Source organism: Alternaria novae-zelandiae (genome assembly GCF_023758075.1).
Source record: "Alternaria novae-zelandiae strain BMP 2774 chromosome Unknown scaffold_9, whole genome shotgun sequence".
NCBI classification, from domain to species: domain Eukaryota; kingdom Fungi; phylum Ascomycota; class Dothideomycetes; order Pleosporales; family Pleosporaceae; genus Alternaria; species Alternaria novae-zelandiae.
The window spans coordinates 587,548-602,634 of record NW_026056969.1 but is presented as its reverse complement, the minus strand read 5'-3'; the positions used below and the strand labels follow the sequence as shown (position 1 = coordinate 602,634).

The 15,087-nt window shown below is 54.7% G+C and overlaps 5 protein-coding genes across 5 annotated transcripts; 1 reads left to right on the top strand and 4 right to left on the bottom strand.

The window, feature by feature from the left end:
* Positions 1-363: 363 nt before the first annotated feature.
* On the bottom strand, positions 364-2,601 carry J4E88_005079 (uncharacterized protein; the record flags this gene model as incomplete). The annotated part of the gene is made up of 1 exon (XM_049398720.1): positions 364-2,601. The coding sequence occupies one exon, from the start codon at positions 2,599-2,601 to the stop codon at positions 364-366; it is 2,238 nt and encodes a 745-aa protein (XP_049255400.1).
* A 664-nt stretch (positions 2,602-3,265) lies between these two features.
* Positions 3,266-5,673, bottom strand: J4E88_005078 (uncharacterized protein; the record flags this gene model as incomplete). The annotated part of the gene is made up of 2 exons (XM_049398719.1): positions 3,266-3,607; positions 3,658-5,673. The coding sequence occupies 2 exons, from the start codon at positions 5,671-5,673 to the stop codon at positions 3,266-3,268; spliced, it is 2,358 nt and encodes a 785-aa protein (XP_049255399.1).
* A 1,713-nt stretch (positions 5,674-7,386) lies between these two features.
* On the bottom strand, positions 7,387-8,816 carry J4E88_005077 (uncharacterized protein; the record flags this gene model as incomplete). The annotated part of the gene is made up of 5 exons (XM_049398718.1): positions 7,387-7,708; positions 7,758-8,152; positions 8,206-8,330; positions 8,386-8,481; positions 8,537-8,816. The coding sequence occupies 5 exons, from the start codon at positions 8,814-8,816 to the stop codon at positions 7,387-7,389; spliced, it is 1,218 nt and encodes a 405-aa protein (XP_049255398.1).
* A 765-nt stretch (positions 8,817-9,581) lies between these two features.
* Positions 9,582-10,320, bottom strand: VMA11 (v-type proton ATPase 16 kDa proteolipid subunit 2; the record flags this gene model as incomplete). Its single annotated transcript, XM_049398717.1, has 5 exons — positions 9,582-9,624; positions 9,672-9,757; positions 9,805-10,002; positions 10,052-10,197; positions 10,314-10,320. The coding sequence occupies 5 exons, from the start codon at positions 10,318-10,320 to the stop codon at positions 9,582-9,584; spliced, it is 480 nt and encodes a 159-aa protein (XP_049255397.1).
* A 403-nt stretch (positions 10,321-10,723) lies between these two features.
* Positions 10,724-14,624, top strand: J4E88_005075 (uncharacterized protein; the record flags this gene model as incomplete). Its single annotated transcript, XM_049398716.1, has 3 exons — positions 10,724-13,541; positions 13,591-14,453; positions 14,505-14,624. The coding sequence occupies 3 exons, from the start codon at positions 10,724-10,726 to the stop codon at positions 14,622-14,624; spliced, it is 3,801 nt and encodes a 1,266-aa protein (XP_049255396.1).
* Between the last annotated feature and the right edge of the window lie 463 nt (positions 14,625-15,087).

Below are 15,087 nucleotides of genomic sequence, written 5' to 3'. Positions count from 1 at the left end.
ATTAGTAAATATAGTACTTACTACGTTTAGGCCTAGCGTATAGTTTAACTAAGGTAAATATAGTAGTTAAGGTAATTAGAGTAATAAAGATTAGGTTAGTAGCTTTTATAGTGCTTTTCTATTTAGGTAGGTAGTAGCGTTATAGAATTGTAGAATAGAAAAAACTGCTTCTAAACTAGCGCCTTAGCAAATAGGACATAGATTACATTAATACATTAAGGTTAGTCTTCACTTTGATATATACGAGGTATGCGACTAATCGTATTCGTGATTCATATCAATGCTACGCCTTCAAACTCCTGCCAATGCAAACCCCCCTTCCATGAAGCACCCAAATACCAATGATGCTACAAATCAAAATATTCAGCCTGCCACATCCTCAACCCTAACCCACCGCTCCTCCAAAGCAAGCACAACCAACTCCTTTACGCTACCCAGACTCTCCTCTCTGCCCAGCGCGACAGGACACAGTAGTTCACTGACATTCTGCAAGACCTTGTACAGCCTCATAGCCTTCTTATCCACTTTCTTCTTATCCACCTCGCCGTGTTTAGAAAGGACAGGACGAGAAGAGACGTGATGTGGTGCTGAAGAGACAGCAGCGAGGTGGTTGAGGAGTTTATGCAGTAGGAAGTGCATCCAAACAAGATTTGTCTTGGGGTGGAAACCGCGCCAGACGTCTTCGTCAGAATTCTCTTCCGTCGGTATCGGTGCAACATCGAGTACCGTTTCGTCGCCGTGTTTCCTGGGCGATCGCCGAGGCATTTGTGGTTCGTCGTCGCCCGAGTCGAAGCGAATGTGCGTGTTCTTTCTAGGTGAGCGACGGGGTGTGACTGGGGCTTGCTCTGGCTCTTCCTCTTCCACAGGTTCCTCTTGCGGTATATCCAACGGCTCGTATTGCAACGGGTTGTCGAAGAGTGCTGCGCCGCGCATATAGCGGTAGATCTCATATTGGTACTCTTCACTTGCGTCGCCTTCGAAGAGCGCGGGGTCTTTGTTAAGATCCAGATAAGCGACGTCGACCATCTCCTCACTCGCAGATGCGGCTGTGGAGCTGGAAACATGAGACATGACAGACGTCCTGCGGGACCGGGATAATGAGGCGAGGATGTCTGCGCGCGACAAGGTGTAGTCGATGACAGTCGTATCGAGGCCGGTAAAGCGGAGTTTGCGTCGCAAAGGGTCTTTGATCGAGGGCTGCAGCACGTCCCCACCTGAGCGTGAAGACCGAACGCAGATGTTGCCGAGATGCAAGTCGCGATGCTCGAACTGGCACGCCTCTTCTGCCTTTCCTACGCTGATTGCTACCCCCCAGAACACGTCCCAAGCTTCCCATATCGACGACATACCACCTGTCTCCATAATCTTCTCAACATCCGTACCAGCGTCTTGCATTTCTACTACAGCCCAGAGCTGGTACTCGTCGTAACTGGTCTTCTTGCTGGGATCGGGGAATTCACTCTTCTTTCCGCGTGGCCGCGCCTTGTTCCACTCCTTCCACGCATCGTTGAAAGACGCTGAAGGTCTACCCTGCACAATCGTGAGGTCGCGGAAGACGGTAAATCCAGGTATGTGGGTGAGATTCTGAAGGAGCTTAACCTCAGAAGCAACATCATCGACCTGTGACTTGTACGCGTCGTCCTGTTCACGCTGCTCCATCTCTTTTTCTAGTTGCGCTTCGCGATCTCGAACCGCACGAGTGTGTAGCTGGCTTGGTAGGGGAACAGCTGGTGGTGTCTTGAGCGCTACGAGTTTGAGCACCGACTCCTCCTTAAGACCATTCGCAGGTGATATCGCAGACAACCGGTATACCTCTGAGAACGAGGCCTCTGCAATCTTGGTCACTTGGAAGTGCGGCTCCAGCTCGTCTGACCACTCCTGGAACCCTATAAGCTTCTTTCTATCGCTGAGCGCCAGTAATGGCGAAGCGTAGGCGGTGTATATATCATCAGGTTCAGGTGTTGGCTCGGGCGTAGGAAGGCATGCTGCTGGTTGCGTCGAGGCTGGTTTGGAATGAGCTGAACCCATGGGCACTGGAGACTTTGCAGGTGTAGCAACTACATCCTGGGCGACGATAGTAGGAACCACGCGTTTCTTCTCTTTCTTGGGTTTCGGGATCGATCGAGCCAATTCGTCAACGTTGTGTGAAGCATTGTGTAAGGCGTTGATGTTGCGGTCGCTCAGCACCTTTCGCGGTCGACGTGGCTCTTTGAGCATACTGACTTCACCCTCCTTGGGGCCCTTGATGGATAGAGCCTGCATGCTCTCGTCCAGTGCATCTTCGAATGGGACGACATTCTCCTTTGTTGTATCCTCGTTGCGCCCAGGCTTCGTTTTGCGTGACCGCGATCGTTTCCTCACCGTACCCTCATCTTCCACAGGTGTTGTTTTCTCTATTCGGAGTTTGCTCAACCCCTGCTCCAACACTGACACATCGTCTCTTTCTGGTTCTGTTTGTCGCCGTAGGTCACGTGTCGGGCCGCTAGCCGCATTTTCCTCCTCGTTTTCCCTGTGCGCAACTCCTTTCTCTGGTGACAAGAACGTTGTGAATGCAGTCCGCCCTCCATTCCTCTTCTTTCCGTACACGACTTTTGCGGGCATCTTCGAGGACCTGAGCGAGTGGTGCAGTCGGTTGTCGATTCGTTGAGGCTCGATGGAGGTGCCAGGGTTTGGAGGGGTCTCCACGACGGAAAGTCTAAGCGAGGCGTTTCCACGGCAACAACCTAACGCGTGGGCGAGACTTCCTGAATCACGACATGTCAGGAGCCATCATGCGCTCGAAGGATGACGTAGTTCGTCAAATCAAGCGTTTTGTTCAGATCAGGACCAGTAACAATATCACGGCAGCGACAGTTTAGAGAGGACCGCAAACGATTCCGCAGAATTAAAATTAAAATCAACAGGTACTCTGTGATGTTACAGAGGCCTCTTAGCACCTCCCAATGCGATATCAAATGAACGCTCTTCCAATTGAGCGTCTAAATCGTGTACATGTAAAGTGAGAGTCCAATCTCCCTTCTAAACCCAGAAGCAGATTGCACGAAGAAGTTGCCCAAGTGACCGGCAGACGGGCAGAAACTGGGTAATGGGACTAAACGCTGGAGACAACAAGACAAGGGTGCTAGGCAATCGGATAAAAAAGAAATAGGGTCCTTGGAAAGCGTTGGAAGGGCCTGAGGATGTGATGTTGGGACAATTTACAGCCAAGTGAATTTTGGTGATTGATAGGTGGGTGGTTGAGGAGATTGAGGAACGACGACGAAGCTCAGTTGTCGCCACTGTCAACCTCAGCTGGCGGCGTCTCTGCTTCCTCTTGTAGTATGGGTTGTGGTATGACACCGAGGCTCTTGCGTTTACTCTTTCTCTCTGATTCTCCGTCTTTCTTTATGCCATTGGCCTCAGAGGACGCGGTAGTGGGGCTCAGTGTGCTACTCGATTTCTTGTTCGGGGCCATGCTCGAGTAGCCAACGGTGAGTTTGGATGTGCTGTCGTTGTTCTCGGACTTGTCGGCAAAGTCTTTCCACTTGCGCCAACCGTCGAAGTCAATGAGTGCTTGCATGCAACCCCACTCCTTGACCTTGCGTTCAAGCCAGACAAAGTTGACAGGCTGTGACATGTGTTAGAATGAGTCTGCTAATACAGGACGTGAATTCTTACCTTGGTCAGAAAGTCGTTGCAACCAGCCGCCAGAGCCTCGTGTCTGTCGCTCTGCAGCGAACTGGCTGTAAGCGCGACAATAATGACGGGACTCTTGAACATGCCCTTGTCACCGAGGCGGTCATCCTCGCTCAGCTCGTCTTTGCCGTTGCCCTCCGATCCAAGTCTATTGTTGGGGGCCTCACTACTGCCACTGCTGAATACGCCAATACTGTTGACACGCTCCAACCGTCGAATCTCCTTGGTTGCCTCCAAACCGTTCATGACTGGCAGCTGAATGTCCATGAGTACCAGATGGAACCCGCCTGCCTTCCACTTGGTGACTGCCTCTTTTCCGTTCATTGCACGCTGCCATCTGACCTTCAGACGCTGCATGAAAGCACCCAAAACTCGCAAGTTAATGATGTTGTCTTCTACAATCAACACATTGATGGGCGGCACTGAGCCATCCAAAAGACCGGCTGGCAAACTCGGTGCTTCCACCGGCGGCTTTGGTCTCCGCTTCTTCTTATTGTTCGGTTGTGGCGATGATATGCGTGGGGTGGGCGGAGTCGACTCATGGAGGGTTTGTGAGTGGGAGATGGGATCGGCCGAAGCGGGCGGCGTGGGTATCGCGTTGTTTGAGGCGGCAGAGTTCTTTGCTTCAGAGGCGGAAGAGTCATGGCGCGGCCGGTTTGGAGGGCGAACAGACGTGGCAGAGGAAGGAATGCCGCCGCCAAGGGTGGTCGGTGAGGCTGTGTGAGTTCTAGGGTATTTCGGTCGGTGAGCATGCAGCGGACCTCGTCTGGTACCGCCCGGGGACGGCAGTGCAGGCAGTTGTCCGGTGTTGAGCACGGCTATTGAGTGGGGCGCATGAGGCAGAGGCATGCGGGCCTCATGCGGCTGGCCCGAGGCAGCGGGAGAAGGAGCGACGACGGGCATGGGCGGGAAGTACTCGGTCTGTGGGTGGACGCCATCTTCGTGGTGGTAGTAAAAGGGCACGCGAGGCGAGGGCTTGGGGGTCCTGCGTTGGGGCACGTCGATGATAAGGGCCTCGGTCACGTTCTGGCCGCCGGGGAAGTAGGCATCCAGGGTGCGGCACATGTCCTCCTCGGGGCCCAGCGTGCGGTCTCCTCCCCGCTGGTTGTCGCGCGGGACGATGCGCAGCGTGACGTCGGGCGAGTCGAAGCTCCTTCCCAGCGAGTTGGCGTACTTTTTGAGGATCATCTCGCGGACGTCGTCGACCAGGTCGTCCTCGCGGATCTGCACCAGCGTGGCCGAGGCGCTGGGCCGCTTGACCCAGATCTTGCGGTGCAGCATGCCAGCGCTGAAGTGGGCGGGTGCTCCGCCAAAGTAGTCGGCGACGGTGGGCGGGCCGGTCTGGATGGCAGCCTGGGGGATGTCGGGGACGAGCAGCTTCTTGATTATCTGGGCATCGGTCTTGTTGACGACGGACTGGCGGCGGACGAGGGCGGGCGATGGGGCGTGCGAGGTATCGTTGCTGCTGGCGGGGACAGGCTCAGTGGTGGTGTGGTCGCTCGGGGCGGAAGAAAGCGACGATGGCTCGGCGCGGTTGAGCTCGGCAGGCTGCTGCACTACGGGGTGGAGAGGCGTGGGCGCCTCGAGAGTCACCTCTGGCAGGACGACAGGCACGTCGGCAGAGGGCGGGCGCTGGTGGTGGTTGTGGTGGTGGCTTGCGGTGCTCGCGATGCTCGTGCAGGTCGAGTGTCGATCTCGCGAGGTGTTCAGGCTGCCAGTGCTGCCGTTGCCGTCGGCCTGACTGTCGGCGGCCACTCCAAGCACATCCGACCTGACCATGCGCGGATCAGCTGTCTTGTCGTCGGGAGTCTCCGCGCCAGACACCTCGGGCAGCTGCTGCAGCGAGACGCTCTTGCGGAGGGAGCTGGTCGGCGGCGGGCGCGCATGCCTCTCGCTGCCATGCGAGGAAGTGAGTGAGCGTGCACTGCTCGACGTCGCGCTGCTGCGTCTCAACAACTTGGACCGCGCATTCTGCAGCCGCGTCTTGATACTGCTCATGCCAGCAACCAGCCGGAGGCGCCCAGCATGCAGTTTGGAGATGCGCTGCGAGGCCGTCGTGGTGCGGGCGTTGGGTAAATAAATGGCGGCCTGGCTGCTAACGAAGCTATGGGATGCGCTTGGCCTGCCTGTCCATCACTCGCCGGTAATCCAAGAGGGTCGTGATACGGCGGGTACAGCGGAAAGAATAGACAACTACGATTAGAACAAGAACAAGAAGGAAAGGGGCATGGATCGATTACTACAAGACACGAAAAGGAAATGCGTCGTGTTGTGCTTCTTGCAAGCAAGTATTACCATGTTAATCTCAAAGCGCGCTTGGGCCTTGGAAAGAGGAGCGCATTCCCCATGCCCCCTCTCACTTATGCCGCCCAACTTCCAGGCTTGCCACTGGGGTGTGTGCCCAGTCTGCCTACGTATTTATCATGCCATCAAGGCCCTGGAGTGTCCAAGACGTGTTTGAACCCAATGACAGCAACAGAGCGCATCACAGCTGAGCGCCTGAATTCTGCTTCACGGGCTACCCCAGCGTGTTCCATCGCCAACTCATCTCCACCTCACCTCCTATCCGCTCTGGGCCGCCTGTACGTAGCTCCTGTCACCCGCACACCCATCGTCGATTCCTCCGGATCTCGCGATGCAGCCTTCGCCACATGTATGCACCTCGTTGCGATAACCTGATGTACGGTACGGTCTATGCCAGATGTGGTGTGGCTGATGATGGCACCACCATAGCCCATTGGCTGACATGTGCAACCGCACTTCCTAACACGTCGCTACCATACATAAGTAGTCGCCAACTGCAACGCTTATCACGAGAAGCGCCTGACACTTCTTCAGATTTTGAGGAACCTACTCGACTTGTTGCGACGGTCAAACGCCATCGAAGTTTCTAGTAGAGAGTTAGGTCACAGTTGTGTTCCATCGCTATCCCAGCTTGTTGTTGCCAACTCATCTATCACGGCTTTATATATCACACTTTTGGCCATATCTTCCACATACGACCACAGGATCATGAAATCAGCGCTTCCCGTTCGCTCAGCGGTACTTAAGCATGATACCGGCAGATTAGTACTCGGGTGGGTGACCACCGGGGAATCCCCGCTGTTGTATGTTTTTGCCATTTTTTGCCATTTTTGCGCCATCTTTTGAACATGTATATGCGTGCGTTCATACTTCCAACACCTCATTCAAGAAGGAGATCAAGCACCGTGGAGCCTATGTTAGTGTTGTGTCACCTACTTTGCTTGTCCACACATTGATGTAGGCTGCAGACCTGCCAGCTTTTTTCCTTGTTCAAGGTGTCATGTACTTCCCTCCTTGAATGACAGGAGAGAAGAAGTGAAGCCGTGAGCACAAAAACCAACGCGGACAAATTGAATGGTAGTGAGCATCAACGGCTCGGACCTCATACATAAGATACGTTCACATTTCATAGAGCTGGTATGCGCTTCATACCAAAGCGTACCGATATCGCTTTCAGCACGTATAGCGTGCGGGCAACGGGGAAACTCGTCATAGCAACAAAATACCCCACCAAGCACAAAGCCCACTTCGCCTTCCATTTACAATGCTTCGTGAGGGGCCCGGGTTGCATATCCAACGCCACCCCTCTGGCCCTCTGTCCGAATCTCGATCCTCAGGCTCGACACATCATATCCAAGGCGACGACCCGTTCTCGGGCTTCCCCTTGTGAAGCCCAAAGACTTAGACCTAAAAGTCTTTGAAGCTCTCTTCCCACTTGTCGCTCAATTCCTTGGTATATGGGTCTCTCTTCTCCGACTCGGGTTCGTATTCATCAAAGTTGCGTGTGTCAGCAGGCCCTCTTAGATGTGGTACGATGGGTCCCTGGACTTCGCGGTTGTACAGCTTCTGCCAGTCAATGTTCTTAAACCACTCGTGTTGTTTCACACGTTGAGCGCCGCCTGCGACGTTACCCAGTCGCTTGGATGTATCGACGGTGCAGAGGCCGGAGATGAGATCGCGTGCAGTGGGGGACATGGCAGAAGGGAAGCGCACACGTCCTTCTACGATTCTACGGGGTATTAGCTATACTCTCTCGAATATCATGGATACTTGCGTACTGCTCGTAAATCTTCATTGGGTTCTGGTCCCAGAACGGTGGTTGTCCCACGAGGAACTCGTACACCAGGATACCAAATGCCCACCAATCGACTGCTGTGCCGTGGCCTGTGTTCCGGATGACCTCGGGTGCCAGATACTCGGGCGTGCCACAGAGTGTGTAGGTCTCTCTATTCTCTACCTTCTTGGCAAACCCAAAGTCCACCAGCTTGAGGTGGCCTTCGGCGTCTATGAGTATGTTTTCGGGTTTTAGGTCGCGATATGCGACGCCTTCCCTCTCGTGGAGGAACTCTAGTATAAGGACAATCTCGGCAGCATAGAACTGTGAGGTGGGCTCGTTGAAGCGCCGTGCTCTCCGCAGGTAGCTGAAGACCTCGCCGCCGGGGCAGTAGTCGAGCTGTCCACCATGTCAGTCATTGACGAGTGCTCGCGATAGGCGCCGCTACGTACCACCATGTAGAGGGAATCCAGGGATTGGAAGCTGGCGACCATGGTTGTTATGAACGGGTGGCCAGCCACTTTAGCCAGAACATTGCGCTCGTTCCGGACGTGCTCGACTTGCTTGAGTCGAATGACTGGGCGACGGGCGTCAGTAGATGCAAAGGGCGCATGTCGAGGGCGCAGACGTACCATCGACTTTGCGCAGAATCTTCAATGCGAAGACTTTGTTCTCATCGCCCGCCTTTGCGTCCTTCAATCGCACCAGCCACACGCGCGCAAATGTACCTGACGTAGAGTCAGCGTCCTGTCCTCGTCTAGCGGCGTGGACGAGTATGCGCACCGGTGCCGAGGGTCTTGATCAGCTCAAAGTCTTCCTCGCGCAGGACCTTGGACGAGTGACCGACGGGCTTCTTCTCCGGGTCAATGTCAATCTCGTCGTGGCTGAGCGTGTGCTTTTGCGCCTCCCATTGCGCCAGGTGCTGCTTCTCTTCCTCGCGCGGCCGGTCCATGGCCGAATCAGTGCGGTCGTGTAGCGGGCCAGAATGCGACGGTGAAGAGGCCTCCTTCTTGTCCCGGTGGTGTTGCATGGGGTGCAGCATGTTCTTGAAGGTAGTCGCCATGGTGGCCGGTTATGCGCCTGCGACAACGGGGTAGGGGTGCGAGTAGTAGGCGCGATCGAGGGGTCGGGTGGGTTGCTCAGGTGCTGTCTTATCCGGAATCAGTAACGGAAGCAACTCATGGCAGCAGGCACGGGCAGCGGCGGGGTCAATCGTCGGGCTTGTATGTGCGTAGTAAGCAAACGTATCGTGAAGGGCAGCCTGTGGTTAGGCGGGTCGGCCGGGCGTGTAGCACTCGACGACCGCGGCCAAGGGGCACGTTGGACTATAAAGCGGGCGCGACCAGGTGCATGCATGGCGGGGGCTTTTGATCACTCACTCAATGACGCAGGGCGTGGGGACTGGGCTTGCAACAAAGCCGACTTAAGCCTGATGAGACGGCACGCCGCTCCACTTGTCGAGTACGAACCTGATGTGTTTTTAACTTTCCGATGTGAGCAAACATAGTGCCTTTTAGGTTCCCTGTTAGCTACTGCTTAAACAGACTTCCCGTGCTCGGCCGCACAAGACGTAATGGCACGCTATCCGCCCATGTTCTGCCATTCTGCCTGTTCATCTCATTTCGATACGAATTGCCATACGAGGATATAACATGCTATTCGACTGTACTAGATATGCCCAAACTCCGAAACTGTAACTCCAAGTATTGCATGCTCGTCAACTATATCTACACCATGTAGTCGTACAATTGCCCACCACCAAGTTCGTCTTTAACGTAGGAGTTAAGCGTTGACGTTTAGAAGAGACAAGTATTGCGTGATTTGCAGCTCAGCCACTTGCTCGGGTGTTGAGGATGAGGGCGACAATGAGTCTGGACATGTTAGCTGTTGGCTAGTCGCATCACTCCGTTGAACGTACCCGTAAAGACCCAGAACTTCGGCGAAAATGAGGATGAGGACCATGCCGACGAAGATCCTGGACTGGCGCATGAAAGAGCGTACACCCTACGTATGTCAGTGTGTGCCGCCATTGTAGAACCAACGCTACGTACGGCGTCTCCCACGATTCCAATCGCGTAGCCCGCAGCCAGGCCAGATAACCCGACTGACAGACCGGCAGCCATGTGCATGAATCCAGCATACAGCGAGTATGTATTGTCCGGCGGCGGCTTGATGTCGCTAGCGATGAGGACGGATATGACGAGGGCGTAGACGGCCAAGATACCGGACATGACGATGGGGATGAGCGACTGCCCTAGTTAGCCGGAGCTCCCACAGAAGCCATAGACAGCTCCTCACCTTCATAATCAGGTCTGGCCTGTATGTTCCGATACCAGCGATGCCGATGCCTGCTTTGGCTGTGCCATAGGCAGCTCCAGCGCCTGCTGCCGTTAGCTCCTGCACGTCCAAGCGGTTGGGTCGGGTCTCGTACATCCAAAGATCATCTGGGCGCGGTTCGTACATTAGTTCGACAGCTACGTGGGAGAGGTGCTACTCACAGCAAACGCGATTCCGCTCTGCGTCGAAGGTTAGCTATGAAGTCATCAACACGGCGTGGCACTCACCATGCCAAAGAACGGCGCGAAGCTCGGCGCGAGCTCATTTGACGACATGATGCCTGCTCGGGTGGTGCGCAGGTCGGGCGGGTGGTGTAGCAGCGAGGGAGTCGACGCGTGATGGGTGAGGCGTTGGATGATTGATAGTCGTTGCGCTGGGCGTTCGTAGGAGAATGGCACTAGGCTGCTTCGGGGGGCAGCACGCCCCAGCGCTTCTAATACACACGATCGTGGATACGACTACACCCTACCCGCCCATTTCGCACCTACACCACCTCGCATCTTCACGTATCTTCATCCAGGACGGCCCTGGGTCCTCGCTGGGCGGCTTCAACCCTTCCTGCCCCAGTCGCCCTCCTCCCCTCGGCCACACCCCGCGGCACTGCACCCCGACCAGGCAAGACTGCGCAGAGACATGGCCGACTACGGGAACCACCAACGTCCAGAGTATGCGCGCGGCCCCAACCATGGCCAGCCCTCGGGCGCACGGGAAACCGCCTTCACCAATATCTTCGGCGCCAGCCCCCAAATGGCCGGCCGCTCGCAGACCATGACCTCGCAGTCTCACATGCGCATGCCCGACAGAGCTGCCACCATGTCCAGCCAGACTGCCGACATGATGCAGCGCGCCCCGCCCATGCGCCAGCCGGTCAATGGCTATGATCGTCGCCCTCATCCCCAATACGACGCGCGCCCGGGCAGCAATCCCGGCGAGCAGCGGCCCATGGACCCCCAAAACGCCTACAATCGCCCCATGCCGAACGGCTACGGCCAAGACCCACGATACCACCAGGGCCCGCCGCAGCCTCAACGCCAGCCGCAGCCCCAGTACCTTCCCCAGCCGCTTCGCCCGGAGCGTCAGCCATACGGACAGCCCCAGCGCTTTGACCCGCGAACCTCCCCTCCAGGGCAGCCCCCCTTCACCAAGCCCATACCCAACCGCTTTCCCGGCCCACCGGGGCCTGCAATGAACGCTGACCCGTACCGCTCGCAGTCACTAGCTCTGAACCCGCGCCCGCAATTCACCCCCGGAGGACCTTCTCACCCCTCGCAAGCAAACACCTTCCGCCAACAACCATATATGAACCACATGGCACGGACTACGGCCCAGGGGCGTGTTGTTCCAGAACGACCCGACGAACGGACAATGTCTATGACCTCTTACACCAGAGACCCCGAGCACACTCAGACAATGAGCGGCAGGATCATACCAAACCGAAGACGAGAGTCTGGCGGATCGGAAATGGCACCTGGAGCGCCCGGCCAGCCCCAACATATGAACGCTGGACTCCCGCCAAATCCCAGGAGCATTAGCCAAGGCAGCGTGCCAACCCAGTCCCGCACCATGTCCATGGCATCGACCGTTGTGCCTCCGTCCGAACGGACCAACACCATGTCTTCGATGACATCGCGTCCTGATTCGACCCAGACTATGGGTAGCAACGCCAGCAACAACAGAACCTCTAACCAGTCCATGACCTCGCTTTCACAAGGGCAACAGGTCCCTGCTGCCCAGCGACGCGCACCGCTCGTGTACCCCGCCTTGCTATCACGAGTTGCCGAAACCTTCCAGGATCGAGTTGGCCTGACAGAGAAAGAGAAGGACGGTCTGGTATACAAGAGTGCCTTCACCGGCGCAGATGCGGTTGACCTCATTTCGTTCATCATCAAGACGACGGATCGTAATCTAGCGCTGCTTCTCGGCCGCTCTTTGGACGCCCAAAAGTTCTTCCACGATGTGACTTACGCTCACCGGTTGCGAGATTCGACCAACGAGATCTACCAATTCCGCGAGACCATGGTAGAGGACAAGTCCGAGATCAACGGTGTCTTCACGCTTCTCACCGAATGTTACTCTCCCACGTGCACCCGCGACCGCCTGTGCTATTCCATTGCTTGCCCCCGCCGCCTTGAGCAGCAGGCTCGTCTGAACATGCGCATTCAGCCAGGTCTTAAACGTGAGGAGTCCAGGGCGAGTTTGCATGAAGACAAGGACAATGAAGAGCAGAAACTCTGGATCAACACTGTGCCCAAGGAGGTTTCTGAGAGTGTGTCTGAGAAGGAACAGAAGCGACAAGAGGTCATTTCTGAGCTCATGTACACTGAACGCGATTTCGTAAAGGATCTGGAGTATCTCCGAGACTTCTGGATGAAGCCTCTTCGCAACCCTGCGACTTCACCCATCCCTGAGCACCGCCGAGAGAAGTTTGTCCGCACCGTTTTCTCAAACTGTCAGGAAGTCTACATGGTCAACTCGCGCATGGCCGAACAGCTCACGAGGCGCCAGCAAAAGGAACCCGTGGTTCGAAATGTCGGAGACATCTTCCTCGAGTATGTGCCACATTTTGCGCCCTTCATAAAGTACGGTGCGAACCAGCTCTTCGGTAAGTACGAGTTTGAGCATGAGAAACGCACAAATACGGGATTCGCCAAGTTTGTCGATGAGGTAGAGAGAATGAAGGAATCGCGAAAGCTCGAGCTTAACGGTTATCTTACCAAACCAACAACAAGATTGGCCAGGTACCCTCTGCTTTTGGAGAACATCGCAAAGTACACAGCCGATGACAATCCCGACAAGGAAGACATTCCCAAGGTCATCAAGATTATCAAGGAGACTCTGTCAAAGGTCAACGTGGAGTCTGGAAAGGCAGAGAACCATTTCAATTTGATGCAGCTCAACAAGGACCTCAAGTTTAGGCCTGGAGAGTTTGTGGATCTGAAGCTGACCGACGAAAACCGGCAGTTGGTGTTCAAGGGTACCTTGAAGAAAACTCCAACTGAGACCACTGGTGACATTACTTGTTACTTGTTTGATCATGCAGTTTTGTTGGTCCGGGCGAAGACTGTCAACAAGCGCGAGGAGCAGAAAGTCTACAAGAAGCCGATACCTCTGGAGCTTTTAGTCATTACGCAGATGGAGGAGGTCAATCCGAAGTTGGGCATCTCCAAGAGGCCATCGGCCAACTTGATCGCTGGCAAGGCCATTGCCGCTGCTACTCCAAAGAACAACGACCCCAAGCAACAAGGATACCCTATCACCTTCAAGCATCTTGGAAAGGGCGGTTACGAGTTGACACTATTTGCCAGCACCCCCATATCTCAGCAGAAATGGATGGAACATATCGACACACAGCAGCGAAGTCTGAGGGAGCGAAGTAACATCTTCACCAAGACAATCGTCAACGAAGGCTTTTTCTCTCCGACCATCAGAGTCACATGCGCTGTTCCGCTGGGTATGTATCTCATCATTTTACTAGTAATCTCGATACTAACTTTTGACAGACGGTGGTCGCAAATTGGCTCTTGGTACAGATGCTGGTGTTTATGTCGTGGAGCGGAAGCCAAAGGACGCCTCCATGCGACCTCGTCGTGTCCTGGATTGCAAGGGTGTAACCCAGATCGAAGTTCTCGAACAACACGCAATCGTGCTTGTGTTGGCCGACAAGACGTTGTATTCATACTCGACAGAGGCTCTGGAATCCGACGAGACCCAGTCCATGGTCAAGCGACCACGCAAGATTTGCCACGCCAACTTCTTCAAGGCCGGGATCTGCTTAGGGCAGCAACTGGTGGCTGCAGTCAAGACATCTGCGCTCTCGACCACTATCAAGGTGTACGAGCCAAAGGAGCAGATGGGCAACAAGAACAAGAAGTCAGGCTTCGCGAAGATGATGCTCTCCACGAGCGGAGCAGACCAGCTCAAGCCCTACAAGGAGTTCTACATTCCCACCGAATCGACATCGATACATTTCCTGCGATCCAAGCTATGTGTCGGCTGTGCACGCGGTTTCGAAGTTGTCAGTCTGGAGACGCTTGAAACGCAATCGCTGCTCGACCAGGCAGATACGTCGCTTGACTTCGTCGTACGGAAGGAGAACATCAAGCCAATCCATATCGAGCGTATGGCCAGCGAGTTCCTCCTATGCTATACAGACTACTCCTTCTTCGTCAACCGTAACGGCTGGCGGGCAAGGCCCGACTGGAAGATCACATGGGAAGGCACGCCGCAAGCTTTCGCCATCTTTAACCCCTACATCCTTGCCTTTGAGCCTAGCTTCATCGAAATACGCCACATGGAGAGCGGCGGTCTGGTGCACATCATTACAGCCAAGAACATTAGATGGTTACACACGTCGACACGAGAAGTAAGTCAATCACGTAAGATTACATTCCTACAGAAAGCTAACAATACCCAGATCCTGTACTCCTATGAAGACGAACTCGGCACCGATGTCATTGCCAGTCTTGATTTCTGGCAAACTGCAAACGGTGGAAAGCAGTCGCTTGATGTCCAGCGCTCATACGAGAAGAGCTAGACTCGATAGTAGCCCGCAACAAAACCTTAATGTCGAGCCTCTACCCTCGAACCTACGAGCACGAAACCAGTGGCAACCGCATAATCACAGCTACGTATGCACCATCTTTTCTGCTGACGACTGCTTTGCGGTTCTCTATGTCATCCTACTTGTCAGCGGAGGCATGCGACATTGTGGTCAAGGAAAGCTCAGGAAGTGCCTCGACCGAGCCGCGGGCGGTGGCGATGGTTGATCACGTTGATTATTACTCTCCTTCTCTGAGGTCAAGAGGAGAGAATACATTTGTATCATAATAGACTCGCACGGTGATTGATCTCGTTGGGTTTTCCAAAGGCAACTAGGCTCAAAATGTGTTGGAGGCATACCAGGTAGTGCGATTGTTGAAGACATAATCTGAAGATGCGATTTAGCGAGTTTGATCACCTTCTCTTTCTTCTTTGTTTTCTCTCTACCTCAATCATGT